The sequence below is a fragment of the Liolophura sinensis genome, chromosome 10 (assembly GCF_032854445.1).
Source record: "Liolophura sinensis isolate JHLJ2023 chromosome 10, CUHK_Ljap_v2, whole genome shotgun sequence".
Taxonomy (NCBI): domain Eukaryota; kingdom Metazoa; phylum Mollusca; class Polyplacophora; order Chitonida; family Chitonidae; genus Liolophura; species Liolophura sinensis.
This window is the reverse complement of record NC_088304.1, coordinates 4,565,279-4,582,785: the sequence shown is the minus strand read 5'-3', so window position 1 is coordinate 4,582,785 and position 17,507 is coordinate 4,565,279. Positions and strand designations below refer to the sequence as shown.

At 37.4% G+C, this 17,507-nt stretch overlaps 1 protein-coding gene across 3 annotated transcripts in view; it reads right to left on the bottom strand.

Moving 5' to 3' along the window:
• LOC135476849 (ribosomal protein S6 kinase beta-1-like) overlaps positions 1–17,507 on the bottom strand; it is a 33,931-nt gene that overhangs the window by 13,343 nt on the left and 3,081 nt on the right. For all 3 annotated transcript variants that reach the window (XM_064756990.1, XM_064756991.1, XM_064756992.1), the window contains exons 2-14: positions 12,226–12,263; positions 9,229–9,346; positions 7,918–7,986; positions 6,517–6,588; positions 5,627–5,760; positions 4,658–4,758; positions 4,023–4,113; positions 3,457–3,547; positions 3,079–3,120; positions 2,726–2,791; positions 2,087–2,149; positions 1,642–1,719; positions 469–576 (exon numbers count right to left, since the gene is read on the bottom strand). In XM_064756990.1, coding sequence (XP_064613060.1) covers positions 469–576; positions 1,642–1,719; positions 2,087–2,149; positions 2,726–2,791; positions 3,079–3,120; positions 3,457–3,547; positions 4,023–4,113; positions 4,658–4,758; positions 5,627–5,760; positions 6,517–6,588; positions 7,918–7,986; positions 9,229–9,346; positions 12,226–12,263 — 1,071 coding nt within the window. The remainder of the gene's footprint in view (positions 1–468; positions 577–1,641; positions 1,720–2,086; positions 2,150–2,725; positions 2,792–3,078; positions 3,121–3,456; positions 3,548–4,022; positions 4,114–4,657; positions 4,759–5,626; positions 5,761–6,516; positions 6,589–7,917; positions 7,987–9,228; positions 9,347–12,225; positions 12,264–17,507) is intronic.

Here is a 17,507-nt window from a genome sequence, read left to right as displayed (position 1 = left end):
CTTCAAGTATAGATCTACACATCACAATGGTTGGGTGAGCGAGTGAGTGCTTGGGGTTTAATGTCGTACTTAATTTCTCAGTCATGTGACAACGAAAGAGTTCTTAGAGTGCATGTATGCGTAATCTGCCTCCTTGTTGCAGGATGGATTTCTACTGCTCTTTTATCCCTCTCTGCTTCACTGAGACGACCTACTGAAGGCAAGTAAGTCACCTCCCCTGAGCCATTATACTGATGTCCTTCACCCATTCATTGCACTTCCCTTTAATGCTGAAAACCAAGTGAGAAAGCTACAACTTCCTCTTTTGAAGCCTTAGGTGTGACCTGAGTTAGGATTGACCCTGGATCTTCCGCCCCGAAGCATAATGGTTGAAGACAAATGGTCTTTAACAACCGATAAAAACAGTCCTTGCACTTATTTAAATTCATAAAGGAAGACAGTGACACATAAATAACATCAAATACTGACCACAAACACCTGGTTAGCACTTTCACTTAGCACCGTGTCATCCGGGGAGTCGACTGGTGTCTGCTTGGTGAACTTTGTGTCAAACTGACTCACATCTTCATCTCCTGACTGAAGAAACAACCAACGATCCACATCAATAACAACCAGATAACAACTATATCAACCGTGTTTGATTGTCTCTATATTTTTGCCCCACAAATGGCAAGACTTTCATTTAATTATTCAGTTCCTAAACCCGCACAATACCCTAATTCCTCAACCTGTTCACATATGAAACAGCAACTTATGCACATTTATAATTTGATTTTAAAGACAAAACTAGATTCTTTGGATTGGCCAATCTCTGGGCTTTACCAAAAGTATAATTTTATAACCTACACAGAATATGCCTGAATAAACAGCCTGCAACACTTGAAAAATTGCTAGGTTGAAGAATTACAGTACGTGTCCCACTGACTGAAAAGGCAAGCACCTGAACCAATTGGCCATGACCTGCTCCTCTCAATAACTCCATGGAAGTGATTGATGTTATCCTCTGTACTGATGAATACTTATCTTCTATATACGTTTACATATAAATAAATCAGGTTTGTGCCTTAACTAGGAATCCAGAGGGCTTTCGCATTTTCTTGCATTAAAAAGGCCACCAACATGTAAATTGTTGTTTTACAGGCAGAATACATCTTTTCCCAATGAAAAAAAAAAAGGGAAAATGATCTAATCTGTGGCACATGTAGAGAGTTCCAGCAATTCTTCCTGTTGCAGACATAACAGGAAAATTGTGAAAATATGAAAATCAGACAAAGCAAAATGACAGAATTTCAGTTTTATTTTAGTTCCATTTTTTGACTTTTTAATATCTGTTCGCCTCAGAACACAAAATAATGGTGTTATTGACTGTCAGAGTTTTGGCAGTAAATTGTGAGTTTGCTTTAACAGTCACTAAATAGAAGCAAACATTCCAACACAAGTTCCATGAAAATTTAAACAATCATGACAAAAAACAAAAAATTTTCAGAACACCTAACAGGTGTTCACAAGTTAAGTTTAGACAGAGGGCTTACGGTGGGAAAAATCACATTTTGTGACAATCAACACAACTTTTGTCTTGTCTCTAACACAGCACTGTTTACCACTCAGCCAGTAATGGACCCCAAGATACAGGACACTCACCACAGAAGGTCTGAAGGGAGGCTCCACCTTCCTGGTGATTAAGTCACTCCAGTCTATGTGACGAAAAAATGCATGGCCCTGTGAAAAAAAAACACAACATAAAACTGTCACCTGCATAAAACCACTGATACAGATAACTGGCAAAAAGTTATAAAGCTAAAAGAAAGTGCTTTTTGACTTAATGCAAGCACCCATGTATTCTGCAGTAAAGAATCAGTGTACAAACAGAGCAAAACATCTCAGCTGTAGCCGCATTAGAATTTTTGTGACTCAAGTCTTAAGGCGCTAGATGCATATGGCCCCAGGACCCGGAACATTAACAAATAAACCTTTGTCATCAAAACAGCATCGAGCCAACATCAAGTGACAGGTATTTTGTCTACCCATATATTCACCAAATACATTTTACTTGGCAGTAAGACTCTGGTTTTTCCCCTCCACCTACCTTGATGGGTTTACCATCGTCTGGCCCCCCTCCTAGCCTTTCAGTTTGGTTCTTCTTTAATAGCTACAAAAATATAAATATGTAAGAAAACAATTACAACATATATCAAACTGTAAGGAAAACAAAGAACACATCAGTGTAATCAAACAATAATGGGACAAAGTAACCAGAAGTATCAAGTGTAACACGATGTTTACCACGTGCAAGTGTAACACACGATACAAAAAAGAGGAGTCATGTACATGATGTTATGTGTCACAATGTAGATATTACCTTAATCACTTTACAATTACTCATGAAAAGATTACTGAACCTTAGTGCTTTACTAGTATGCCACAATCAATGCTAGAATTAACACCGCTTAGTACTTTCTTAAAAAATGAAAAAACCTGTCAAAAGCCAAAACTAACATTCCCTTTTTGTCAACCGATAGATTAGGATTTTACACTGATCAAAACACATAACTCACCCATTAAATTCATCCCCATTTATCCTATCAAGATGATAACATTTGACTCATTTTTGTTATACATGAGCCCAAACACAAAACTCACCCATTAAATTCCTCCTCATTTATCCCATCAATATGATAACATTTAACTCATTTTTGTTATACGTGAGCCCACACACAAAACTCACCCTTTTTATCAACCCTCTGGCCTCGTTTGTCAAGTAAGGAGGTAAACACAGCTTGGCTTTGAGTATCTGAAATGAACAAACCATGGAGATTAATCTTAAGACTTGTTACTGCAAGATGCACTTACAATGTTTTGTGACATAAGGATGGGGTTCACTTTTGCTGTATGCCTTAAAAGGGGTACACTAACAAGAGAGAAAGCTTCATAAAAATAAAAACATCAAAAATCATTATACAACTACTACAGTGTTTCTGAAGCCACATCAAATCTTTAGATGAATTCTACAGTATGCCACTAAACAATAATCAAATGAATAAATAAACAAACAAAACAACAGACAAAATGCCATTTTACCTTATCTATTGTCTTCTTCCTGTTTTCAGCAGTAAAGGGCGGCTGAAAACAAAACAAGAGATACTGAGAACACAAATCAAATGTATCATTTATCAATGCAAACTACATCAGTAAGACATGATCAAATTGAGAGTTAGATCTGATAGTGACATTTCTGTACCTAAGCATTACTGACAAAATTCCAAAAGAAATTCCACATTTCTTTTGTGAAAATGTATGCAAGAGATCTTGGGCATGATAGGCATACGAGTCTGTCGCAGATGGCCTAATTAGCAGATTCTTGAGTTGTATTTTCAAGTCGACAAAATAAAACTAAAAGCAGACAAACCATCTCACTTGTTATTACCATGCCATGTTACCACGGTAACCCAGACTTACCGCGCCTGTCAACATGTCATACATTAAGGCTCCGAGGCTCCACCAGTCAACAGCCTTCCCATGACCACCTCGTGTCAAAATCTCAGGTGCCCTACATGGAGAATTAACAATATCTTCAATGATGCGACCCTCCATGCATCAAAACAGCAGGATTCAGCTCAATTACAGGCAAGACAACAACTGTGTTTTCAGTCACAGCATTTAAATATTAAAATGTAAAAAGTTCATAACTCACATGCGTTATCTTTTTACTATATTTGAGTGCAATAATCGCAAAACAATCAAATTTGTTATCAACATATAAAATCTATTTGTGTATCTGATTGGTGTTTAGCCTTCAGATTTATGGGTGGGAAAAAAACTAGTGAGCCAACACATTTAAGCTGCCTAAAAAAACATTAAATTAACTTAGGAAAGCATGTATTCAAAAAAACAATCCAATCGATTTTAACACAGCACAAGCAATTTCCAACAGCAATAAAAACAAGCCTGTTCTGATGTTGTTTTCAAAACATGAACTGATAGCGGAATTAGAGTAATGTTCATACATCAATTCTTTCACTTACATGTATTCTATTGTTCCACAAAAAGTATGAGTTACCGCCCCTTCATTTATAGACTCTTTACACAAACCAAAGTCCGTCAGCTTTACATGACCTGAAAAAGTAAAATAAAAAAAAGCATGTGAAACATTTTTAAAACATGACTTTTGAAAACTGGGATCATCACATCTTCTGTATAGTTCTCCTGCTTCAAAACATCTTTTGTAGATTTTCAAAGACTCTCAATGTCTTTGAGACTTTCATTAAAAGCTGCTATAAATGCTTTTATTCATAAAATAATTTACTGGATGACTGGCATGCTAAAACCAGATAATCTGAATTATTTTAGTGATGGATGGTGAAAATTCACCCTCTCCAAAGCAAAGTTTAATCTTGTAACCATTTTTATGAATACAAGTGAGTCAGATTTAATAACTTATGCATGTATCTCCTGTAAAAATATTTCATATCAGTAGTAGAAGTTAAAACAAACAGAAACGTTCAAGAGCTTCTCTTCATAGAACCCAAATGTTACAGAACTTAACCTCAGGTGTGATAAACCTTGCTACTCATCAACTTTCTATGGCGAGGAATCTTATATTCAAAATATCATAAAAATATTTGTCACAGAGAACAGCTTAAATGTTCACATTTCTTACCTTGATGGTCGAGTAATATATTTTCTGGTTTAAGATCTCTGTAGATGATTCCTTGTGAATGGAGATGCTCTATAGCTAATGTGATTTCTGCTAAATAAAAACTGCAATAAAAACAAAACAACATTTTTGTAATTAACTCAACTAGCATTTAACCCAAACAGCAGCAGAATGTTTCACAAAATAAGGGAAATACAAAAACATTCTTCCTAATACCACCTGTCTCCTACTGTCCCTGTAGCTACCTACTTTGGACGCTCTGATCATTTAAACTAATACCCACTGTGACATGAACGCTTTCCATTCAGCTGCCTACCTTTCAGCTCTAAACTCTTTCTCTAATATTATTAAGGAAAACCTTGACTATATTGGAAATAATTCAGGGCTTCCAAAACAGAGGAAATATAACATTTTTTTCAAAATAAAGCACAAAATCTGCCTCTAATATAGGACAAGTATAGGACTTATATGACGATGTTGAGATCTGTTGCTGGTCTGAAAATCAGTTACAACCCCATACATGTACGGTAGATGTACTCAGATCTTTGAAATCTCCCAACATCGCTGCCAGCTGCATGTACTGGAAAAATTACATATTCTCACCCAGAGCTAAATGAATTTGAATTCTGCTCAAAACTATAGTTATAATGATGTACCAAATCAAGGGAAACAGAGAATGAAACCAAAAGTATAGGACAGACAGAACACAGCTGAATGACTAATAATGATAATAAACCATCACACAGACTCAACAAAGAGATCCGTTTTAACACAGTGCATTTGCACAGCACAGAGTGTGGACAGTCTCAATCAAAATGCCTCAAACATGGCCAAACAGACAGTCAGGCAACAAAATCTTATGACTCTCTTTTAAAAAGCTTGGGCCAATTAAAATGGTTAAAACAAGGGCAAATGACAGTTAGATAAGAAGGACATCAGAACAATCTAACTGAGTCAAATGGCCAAACTCACCATGCTGTGTCTTCCATAAAGATGCCCTCTCTTTCCAGTTGCATGAACAATTCCCCACCAGGTAAATATTCCAAAATCAGATAAAGTTTTCCCCCGGTTTGAAATGCATACATTAAATCCACTATAAATGGGTGCTGAAAACAGAGATCAAACACTATAAATTCATTTATTTGACATCATAAATAACAAAATTGTTTAACCTTAACCTTTACTAATGAAGCCTACCACCTGCCAAAACCAGATACTCAGTACCTGACAACCCTCCTCAGATTCTGACACCTTTCAGCACTACAAATGCTCATGTTAAATGAACTAAAATTTATGTCCCAAAACTTGCCAGCAATATATCATCCTACTTTCCATCAAATCTCATATCACCTTCCATTTATTTATTTATTTATCTCGGTGTTTTACGCCGTACTCAAGAATATTTCACTTATACGACGGCAGTCAGCATTATGGTGGGTGGATACCCACGACCATCTACAGGTTCATAACACCTTCTAACACCTTTCTAAGATCGACAGAACTCTCAGTGTCAGGCAAGACGAGAAACTAATGTCATGGAAACAAATTAAGCCAAATTAGTCAGTGTATTATAAAGGACATGACTCTTGGTGCATTACAGATGTGCCTCCCTATACATTTGGTCACTTTCACTGAATTTTAATCCAAACATTATCCTGGCGATACTTTCCTCTGACTAATTAACACATCAAAAATGAAGATATATCATAATACATAACATTGACTACAGAAGCAAAGGGATGTACTTACTAAAGTACAACACTGAAAGGCAATCTCACCTTTAAAACTTCTAAAAGTACAAGATTGAAAGGCAAGCTCACCATCACAGCTTCTAAAAGTACAAGATTGAAAGGCAAGCTCACCTTCACAGCTTCTAAAATATTTCTTTCTGCTTTTGTGTGGGCAGTGTCCTTGGCATTTCTAGCTATTGTTGCCTGGAAAGAAAAACAAAAACCACGTAACTGATAGATGAGTAATTAAAAGGTCAGTTCAAGTAGCTATTACATACTTACTATGACATCGGCCCGTAAGCACATCTGCTGAGCTTACATGTCAGAGTTCTAGACTCATGTGTTCAAAATGTCTTAAAACTTAAAACCAGATTCAACTTTAAGACAAGCCTTCGTTTGTCTACTTGGCTGGAAGAAAAAAAATTGTGTATCAGAGTATTAAACATGAGCTAAGTCTGCTGCCATTATACATGGCTTTTGGACAACTACATTGGCCGCAGGGTTGCGCTGAAATCTGGAATGTAAAATATGAGTTAATACCACAATAGTTATTATTCGCTAACTAAACTGCCCAACATCAACCTACACACTAGATTTTAATTCAAATCCAGGACAAATTGAAAAAAAAAACAAAACAAACTCAAACAAAATTTAAATGACAATGTCACGTAAAATAACAGGTTACGATGACTCTCCGAAGGTACACACACCTGGTTTTCCTTTTATCTTTTTGACTGGTTCTTATTGTCATACTGAAGATTATTTAACTACGAGATCATCATAGATTTAGGAGTAGGGGAAACCAGATTGACCAAAGTACACCACCATCAGTTACCTTACAAACCTCCTTCAACGAAAGGTGTTTTAAAGTCTGTTTGGAATGTAGGATATCCTATTGTAAAAATTTAAAATTCAGCACTAAAAGTAGTATATTATTTGCTGCTAAAAATGCAATCTTTTGGGAGAAGTTTTAGCTCATTTACTGCATTAAAGACATAGCCAAACTACCTGTAGCAAGGCTTCAAACTTACAAGACATAGGCCAGAGCAGTGAAGAGAAGAATGTATTTATTTATTTATTTTGAAAATACTTTACTTATACAATAGCAGCCAGCATTATGGTGAGAGGAAACCATGGAGGAGCACATGACCGTCCTGGACTGCTGGCAGACCTTCTCATGTATGGCACCAGAGGAAGCCAGCATGAGCCTCATTGGTGGGAGGATCCGGGGGCATTGCACTGTGCTGCTGTGCTAGCCCTCTCGGCCACAGAGGCCCAAAGAGAAGAATGCTTCTTCTCTTGGGATTAACCAAACCTTTATCCCATTTCTGACTCTTGACAGCTGCATATGTGAATCTTGATGTAATTATGTATGATATCTACAGAGGATATTCTACACTGAAGTATGAACACCCTCAACAGTATTCTGAGTAGAAAACCCACTAGATGCAATAAGCACAGCAAATGAGACGATATATCATTCATCACTTCCACAGTCTACCTTTTGTTCCAGTCATCCAAACCTAAACTCACCTTTTTTAAGACTTTCATGGCAAAAATCTTGCCTGTGTCATTTCCAGATACCTTTCGGACCTGAAAAACCTGCAGATACACAAAAAACATAATACACAATGACATAAACATCAGGTAAAGAAGGTGTCGATAATTTATTGCTTCACAATTAAGGATTGCAAAGTATTTATTAATAGAACTAAATTAATCAATACCTTCTACTCTGTTTCTTAATAAACTCCACTGTGAACCATTCAAAGTATTAGCATCACACACATATATGATAAATTCACTTTCAACCATCAGAGCTATGTCTGTCATATGAACAAACGGCAAAAATTTTAGTCAGTTATATAATACTGAAAATGCCTTTTTATTCGCTTGGAACTAACTTTCAGGGATTTCGCAGGAAACACATTTGCGCGAAAATAGGTGCCATCGAATATATAACCCATGTAAGTAATTTATTAATGTAGCATGCATTACAGTTATAAATTCGTTAACAAGCACTACAGTTCTAATACTTTTTCAAACGCGTTAATTAGAAATACCTCATTAAAATGTATTCCGAATTTCACAAATCCAGCTTAATTGATCGTCAGTTAATCTTGCTTTCTTTTAAGGAGGCTTAGCTCCGTCTAAGTATCGCCACATTGCAACGTTGTTGCTGTTGATTTGTTGCCGCAGTTAGATACAAATCGATAATTTGCACTGGGCATGTGTATGTGATATAATATACATACGATGAGAGAGGCTGTTTTTTGGAGGTTTTTTTATCGACCGTAGTTGCCATCTAGTCAGATCACCTTTCAGACGCGCCCGCACTTCAAACTTTCTTTTCATAATGATGATTTCTGAGAAATTACTCAAATCTGTCACGGTTTACTCAAAGTTTCATTCACACTGCTGATGCATGAGAATTAAACAGTGGGATTTATTTGTATCACATTTAATCCTTCGTCATCTCCCAGAGTGAGTGACACAAATATTTGCTCACACAGCAGGCAACAGCTTCGTCTTCAAAAGATTAAAAGCTTAGGAGGATTAACTTCCTTTGATCAAGTTACTGTATTGTATAGAATTCTGTCACATCTTACAGGTACAAACTGGTTTAAATGATAACACTGTTGCTTGAATGCTTGAGTTGTTTTATAACTCGACATTTCTGTATTAAAGTTTGATTTTCATTTATCAGTTGCCCAAAAAGATCCGCGAAAGTAGATTCCCGCAAATGTGTTTTCTTACCAAATCCGCTAAAGTTTATGCCCAAGAATAAGAAGGCATCTACAGTAGTTTAATTTTTTTTTCTTTTCGAGTGGAAATGCACCTTACTTTTCCATAGCCTCCCTTGCCGAGCACTTTGAGCAGCTGGAAGTCCTGAGGGCCAGCCCTCTGGGGTCCTGGGTTAACCGTACTCTCTGTCAACTCCAGGGTTTCCATCCCCTCCACACTGTCACACAGAAAACAACGCAACACTTACATATTAAATCCTGAACTATGCTACATGGGCTCTCTGTACATCGTCATGTACTGGAAATCAAAACACAAGTATATGGGTTCTTTGTACACATGCAGTTACAAGACAAAATACAAGTATATGGGCTCTTTGTACACATGCAGTTATCAGACAAAATACAAGTATATAGGCTCTTTGTACACATGTTTTCATAAGACAAAACAAGTATATGGGCTCTTTGTACACGTGCAGTTACAAGACAAAATGCAAGTATATGGGCTCTTTGTACACATGCAGTTACAAGACAAAATACAAGTATATGGGTTCTGTGTACACATAAGACAAAACACAGGACGGATTTCCACCACTCTTTCATCTAGCGCTGCTTCACTGAGATGCCTTTACCGAAGGCAAGTAAGCCGCCCCGTCCAAGCCATTATACTGATATGGGTCAACCAGTCATTACACTATCCCCTTCATGCTTAACCCCAAGCGACAAAATACAAGTATATGGGTTCTTTGTACACATGTAGTTATAAGTATGATTGTCGATTTGACCCACTAAATTTGACTAGTAGAATGAAAACAGGGCATGTACAATTTTGTGCAGTTCTAGCATTCAACAATCGCATCATCTGAGTAGGTGTTATGTTCTATTTTCCTTGAACCTGTCAAATTTGAAGAGGCAATACAACAGATCACATCATGTGAATGCGGCTTATAAGAGAGTGAGGATACAAGACCCTGGGATAAAGCATCCACTGTGTAAACAATAACACAGAGTAGAGTAAACAGACAATTCCATTTGGATTTTATACTTCAGTTTAAATATTGCTGATTGCAGCTGCAGCTTACTACATGTAATACTTCCTCACTGTCTAATACCTTCAAGTTTCCACACATTAATTACAGTAATAAATTTCATTGCTGTTAAACTCCAAATCCTAGTACAAACTGCAGGGGTTTATAGAAATCATTTTTCCACGTACCCACCATCATTTTCTGCGCAAAACTACGTTTTTCTTTCAACTGAATATTTTTGTACGTAACTACACTTCATTGAGTAATTAGTAATTATCACTACCTACATATAAACTGCAAGCTGATAATCGTCACAAAATGTGGTTATTGTTACATGTATTTCAGGATACCAGTCCAGCGAAGTGTGAAGGCCTGCCCAGAAAGATTATAAACCTAGAATATCAGTCTTGACTGACTTAAACTGACAAGAGAAATTGGTCTTGAAATCACTTTTAAAAAGTATTCAATAGTCATGGATCAAGACAGAATGGTTATGCTTTAATGGCTTACGGAATATGTGGTTGTCACTCTGTCTGTAAAAGGAATTGTCAAAAATGATCTTAAGCAAAAAAAAAGTTTGAGAAAACCAAAAATCATGCAACACCGTACATGTATACTAGAAACTAATCTGAATGGTGCATCCAGATGAATGTTCTGTGCATTACCTATAAATTCTCCTAAAATTTTTTCCTTGTCAAAACAAATGAAGATTTCAATCAACAAAAGCAGTTCAAAACGAAGTCTGATTTGACTCATTGACAGGGTACTAATCACATGAAATTTACCATGAAAATCCACGAATACCGGTAATCAGAACATTAAGAGACCCACAAACAGTGATTTACACCATGGAGTATTAACTATAATGATCTTTAAATATAGGTGCTACATATTTAGATAGAAAAAAATACACTGCTATGTTATATGTCAATGAAACATAGGATAACATTTAATATAACATGGGCACCAGAAAAAGGTTTCGCAAAGGTTATTTAGAGCAGACAAACAATGGAGCAAATTGAGAAGCTCAACATTTGTGAACTTGAGAAATTTCTAAGGGAAAGCAATGTCTTTTGTGCCTTCTGAACATAGTAAGACAAGTGATCGGTAAATTAATGTCAACAAAGGTTGCCTAACATTTTCCACAAGTCACATGACACATGAGGACTGCTTTTACCTTCAACGGCAAAAGAGCTCCATCTCAAAACTCCCCTATTCTAAGTACCATGACACAAATGTGGTACATAAACAAAGAAAAGACAGGTGTGTTCTTTAGCTTCTGAACATACATGCACATACATACAATAAAACAATTTCAAGGCTTAACATATAACTATGGAAATGCACTTGTCTACATGCAAGTCCTATCAGTACATATGTCAGAAGCAAAAAATGAAACTGTATTCGTGAGAAACTTGATGAATCTTCATTTACCCCTGGGAAATCAATGGATGTTTTTTATCAGGTCATTATCTCTAAGTGAATACACATATGTAATGGGGGCATTTTACTTCAGAAACATAAGCCGTGTAAGCTAGTGTAAACTATATATTCATATATGTATGTATGTGGACATGCACGCAGCTCTTATGCATCTACCTTCACAGGCGCAAAACACAGTCCAGGACATTCAGAGCACTCAACTGTGCTATAAATGTGACACAAATGTGTTACCCCAATTCCTCAACCTTTTCCCATATGAAAAAGTAAGTTCAATTTATGCACATTTCCAATTTGATTTTGGAAACAAAACTACATTGGCAAGATTGGCCAATTTCAGGGCTTCACAAAAAGTATAATTTTATCAGTCCACACAGAATAATGCCATCAGAATATGCTCGAATAAGCACCGTGCAAACATGCGTAGAGATTGAAAAATTACAGTACATATAGAGTCATAACAGTGCTACAGGTGATCACAAGTGTGTTACAAGTGAATCGTACATGTAAGTGTGTTACATCTGTGCAAAATGTTACAAGTGAATCGTACATGTACGTGTGTTACATCTGTGCAAAATGTTACAAGTGAATCGTACATGTACGTGTGTTACATCTGTGCAAAATGTACTCACTCAAGGATGGCATGTCGACTTGAGGCAAGGAACCTCTCCTGGAACAGAAAGAAAAAAAATGAAATTAACCTCTGAATAAACATCACATAATGTTTACCAGCAGAAAGCTTGTTAGAAGGACAACATGACATTTCCGTCCATCACCCACAGCTCAGGCTGTCACGTGCGCAAAACTTAATCTAACTGGTCAGCCAACTCAGGAACCGATCGACAAACTGGGCATTCCCTAATTCCTAACACTGTTTACATGTGCTTTAATTAAAGGTGAGAATATATTTATACAGATTCTTTTCATACCAGGTCGGAATACAGAACCGGATAAAAAAATACAATTAACAATGAATTATACGTGGGAAATTATGAATATTTGAATGATACAATGGTCTTTGTGACATGACTTGCATTCATTTTAAGGTCATTTTTATTTTGAACTTTTAAGGGCAAATGAACCACCCTGGTCTGTATGGCGAAAAACTGGTGATATCTTGTTATCACACAAGCTCTCATGTGTCTCTGGTCTACTTTCACACCTTCACGTCTATGACACACTTTATAGTAAACCAGGTAACACATCAGACCAGCCTTGTAAAGTCAAAGAGTAGGATATCATCAACATGTGTGCATATTTTAGTTCAGCATATATATATATATGTCAGCTAACAAGGTTAAAACAGGTTCTACCATCACTGTAATCTATCACGGGGGATCCAAGGCAGCAAGGCAGGCCACCTGAGCACTCTACAGGAAGTATGTGTAGGCATGGTAAAGGGGCCTTCATGGCTGAGATGGTTAGTACGCCAGCGCGGCGCAATGACCAAGGAGCATCTCACCAATGTGGTCAATGTGAGTTCAAGTCCAGCTCATGCTGGCTTCGTCTCTTGACGTACATGGGAAGGTCTGGCAGCAACCTGTGTATGGTCGTGGGTTTGCCTGGTTTCCTCCCACAGTAATGTGGCCACCGTCGTGAAATATTCTTGAGTACAACACCAATCAAATAAATAGTCATGCTCCCAGGGGAACCTTGTTTCTCTCTGTTTTCTGTTGATTATTTTTCTTCAACAATCTACATATTTTCAGACCCCGCACTGAACAATACAACCACTTGTACACATGAACATACATCTACATAAAACTAAAAATAAATGAAGAAATAATAAATAAAAACACTCCAGCTCTTTGTGCTCTGTTACACTTGGTTTGGAATTGCAAGTTCCATCTCTTCACAAAACCACATGACAAAGGGGAGGGTCCTTATCTGATTTGCATACTGCTAAATTCTTGCAAAGAAACTTCAAAGTCAGATTCCAAAGCCCCAGACTACAAATTTGTGTCTTGTTTGGAAATTTTAGGAAACTTTATCCAACAGATAAATGGGAACAAGAATCGACAGGTCAAGATTTTATCTGTTTAGCGGTCTAGGACACTAAGCATTCTAACAGGTGGAATTGGACATGCCAGGGAGGTTAGTAATGGGCGGCTTTCCGAAATGTTACCATGCATCCTCCAGGGGTGAATGGGACCCAGCCATGACTATGCGAGCTCTGTCCAAATATAAAAAAGAGAACATAGTCTGTCATCCAGGGCTAGCTGGCAAGTCCTTGAGAAACAATCAGCGTTAGCATGCAACTGTCACCTACAAACCTTTACAACTTCCCAAGTAAAATCATCACCAAACAAACAGTTCAACTGTTCTCAAGGCACATGTCTGGAATGGTCAGTACGATTATGATTTCATTGCAGACATTCATGCACATGTTTATGTATATAGAGGCACGTTGGAAGCAATTTGAAAGTGGTGAGGCCATAGATTGACTGTCCCAGAAGAAAAGGCGAGAGTTCAGGGTCACCAAGTCCCCGGAAGCCTTGGGATGCTAGACCGCTGGAGATGCCCTGAAATTGTTTTATGGGATTTTTACTCTTCACATAGATCCAGTGTAGTTTCATGTGCTTAACAGTCTAAAATGCAAATGTGTGAGCATAGGCTTTCATTTGTTGGCTGCCATTAAATTGGTTCGAATTTACTTTTGATTTACTTTATTTTGTTTTGGGGGCCTCCGTGGCTCAGTCGGTTAGCGCGCCAGCGCAGCGTAATGACCCAGGAGCCTCTCACCAATGCGGTCGCTGTGAGTTCAAGTCCAGCTCATGCTGGCTTCCTCTCCGGCCGTAAGTGGGAAGGTCTGTCAGCAACCTGCGGATGGCCGTGGGTTTCCCCCGGGCTCTGCCCGGTTTCCACCCACCATAATGCTGGCCGCCGTCGTATAAGTGAAATATTCTTGAGTACGGCGTAAAACACCAATCAAAAAAAAAAAAAAAAATCAAAAAATTTTGTTTTGTTTTGGATAAAAAGAAGTACCAGCTGTACTGCTACCAACACTACTGCTCTACATGTATAACTGTGCACAATTACAGAAATCTGAGAGCTGTGTACCATCTGCTATACACAGGCATTGAAACTGGCCGTCATGAAGAAAGTCTGAAAATACCTTACCATACCTCCAAATTACACTAGCAATCATCACATGTTCTGATGAAATCAGTGGCTTTTTGTGTTTTACACTCTAAACAAAAAAAATCTGAAATCTGCGAAATGGAAGACAATTCCCATACCTGCAAATATATATACAAGAAAACCTGCTTCCTCAATAAAACAACTTTATTACCAGTAGTAAGAACAGGCAGAAAATACAAACACATCAAACTGGTGCACAGTGCATATCAGACAGAAGATTTCCACTTGACTCAATGGCCTACAGCTATCATTGAACTAACTACTAACTGTAGGACTTCCCAGATAACTTCCTAGACTAGTAAAGTCACCACAGACCTATATGTATGAAATGATGTAAACAGGAAACATTCAGGCGTGTACCTCAATTCGGAATGCTGTGCCCCTGACACATATCATTAATACAGAAATTGATTTTACAGGATACATGAAAAGGAATTATAAAACAAAGATTACGCTTCTATGCCAAATGAAGAAAAGTATGATCTGGAATTTTTGTTTAAAAAAATTTCACTTTGGGGGTACTTTACACCTGTTAATTACCCTTCTATATTATGCATATTTTCCTTCAACGGTCAGATTTTTTCAGAAAGTATGTCATCGTTATCTTGCTCATGAACAACCCCAAAGTGCCCCGAGCCCAGTGAACCGAGTTGCTATGGTATGGGCAAGGTGACATGGATACTGCATGGCTTCTTTGAGCCAGCTTAGCGCCTCCTTTCATGCCCTAGACCCACTCCCATTCGGTCTGTTCCCCAAACCCCGGCCTGCATTCGGCCAGACCTGTTCTGTCGGTCCCCCGCAGAGTTCTTTTCAAACAGGGATCATCGATGAAGTCACCACTGCAAAGTACTTAATTTCCAGACTGAACACTGGGACCTTAAGAAAACTGTACTTTGAAGCCATTCTTCCCCCACCCCCCATCCCAAAGCGAAAGTTGAAAAATTTGTTTGCACTGTTATCTGTTATTACACATGATAATCTGCACATTAAGAAATAAAACCGTAACGCTTCATGTATCCTTTAAACTCGATGAGCGTTATGGTTAACTAAAGAAGTGCTCATCTATTTTATTATTTATACATCAGTGAAATCCCAGTATTTCTTTCACTGATAAAAATGACATCTTCACGAGTTAGATACCACTTTCGTTATTACATTTTGCGATTACACTGCTGGAGACCTTGACCCATGACCCACAGTTGACTTCGTGCACTTCCGCGCAATATATAGTTCTGTGCTTAATTTATGTAAATACGTATATTGCATTAGCTTTAAGCACCTTTGTAGAATGTATAATTACTTACAGACAGCATTTAAAACTGTAAAAAGGTTTTGTGAGCACGGACATGAACGAAAATGCAGTGCGTATGAATAGAATCAGAAAGATGACGAAGATAGCACATTGCTTATTTTTTTCACCAATGCAACAGGTAAACTGATACGCATTTATATACATGTAGAGAAAATGTCAGGATATAAATAAATATATTCACGGCTAGTGGGTTATCATTTCCACCTCTCACTTGAACAATATTTGATATTCAACCTTCACGGCTAGTGGGTTATCATTTCCACCTCTCACTTGAACAATATTTGATATTCAACCTTCACAGTGCAATATCCTCTATTAACACCACATGTGATGCATGTTGGAACGTTCACACTATATTAAGAGACAAGATAATAAAAGTCATTTGTAACCATCTCTAGTTAACAAAGGGCCATGATTTGTTTTTTCACAGCACTGAGCTATGCAGTTACATGTACCTGTATCTTTCAACATGAAAACTCTATACCATGTTCATGGATATTATCAGCAGTCCATTACCTAACAGCATGCAACTTCCTATAGCTAGTCTCCATGGCACTTTACACTTTTCTTCTTTCTCTTAACATATCATGTGACATATGTATCTTTCCTTCTCTCTATTGCGCAGAGAACGTTTGAGAAATGACCAATGTATGATGGGTTCCATCCTACGGTTGTGTTGAAACCGACTTTAAAAAATTAGTTTTGAAAAAGGACAACAATGTCTTTGAGAGTAATTGTTTTATAGTACCTTGGAAACATAAAAATAGTCAGTGTGTTCTTACCTGCATAGCAACAATGATCAGCGAAACTGTAGTTCTTAAATACAGAGTTTCAGTTTCAAAGTGTGGCCAGTTCTTGTAGCAGCCGTTTACAATTAGATTTCAAATGATTCAGTTCACAATTTCCTCCAAAGAGGTTAGCATATTTCTCCACCATGTGGTGCAAGCTTCTACAGATGACGTAACATGTGTACTGTGCCATGGGGACTAGATATTCCACAACAACAACAACATTCCAGTATTTTGTTTGTACCTGTAGATGTACCATTCTGTGTAAGTTATTAACACTCCACAAATCTGACACTGAATGCAGATTTACTTGACTTTCTACATATCCTCATAAATACAATCTTTCGAAGGTGAGTTAAGAGGCTGTATCATTGTTCTATACATAGGAACATTTTGATACCCTTTCACACATGGCCAAATTATATCACACTCTAAAAAAGGAAAAGTCATGTGGTTTATTGCCTCATAAATTCAACTAAAATGTTTGAAAAGATCCCCTACAATCATCTGCACTAAACCTACAAAGATTTGTATGCAATTTTAACAGCAAAAGTCAGTACATAACGTCAGGTTTCTTAAAGATATCTCACAATATTTTAGTTCAAATTAAACTACTTAAAGTGTGCCCAAAGTTCTGCATTTGGCTCTCTGTTACTGGCCTTTATAACATTTC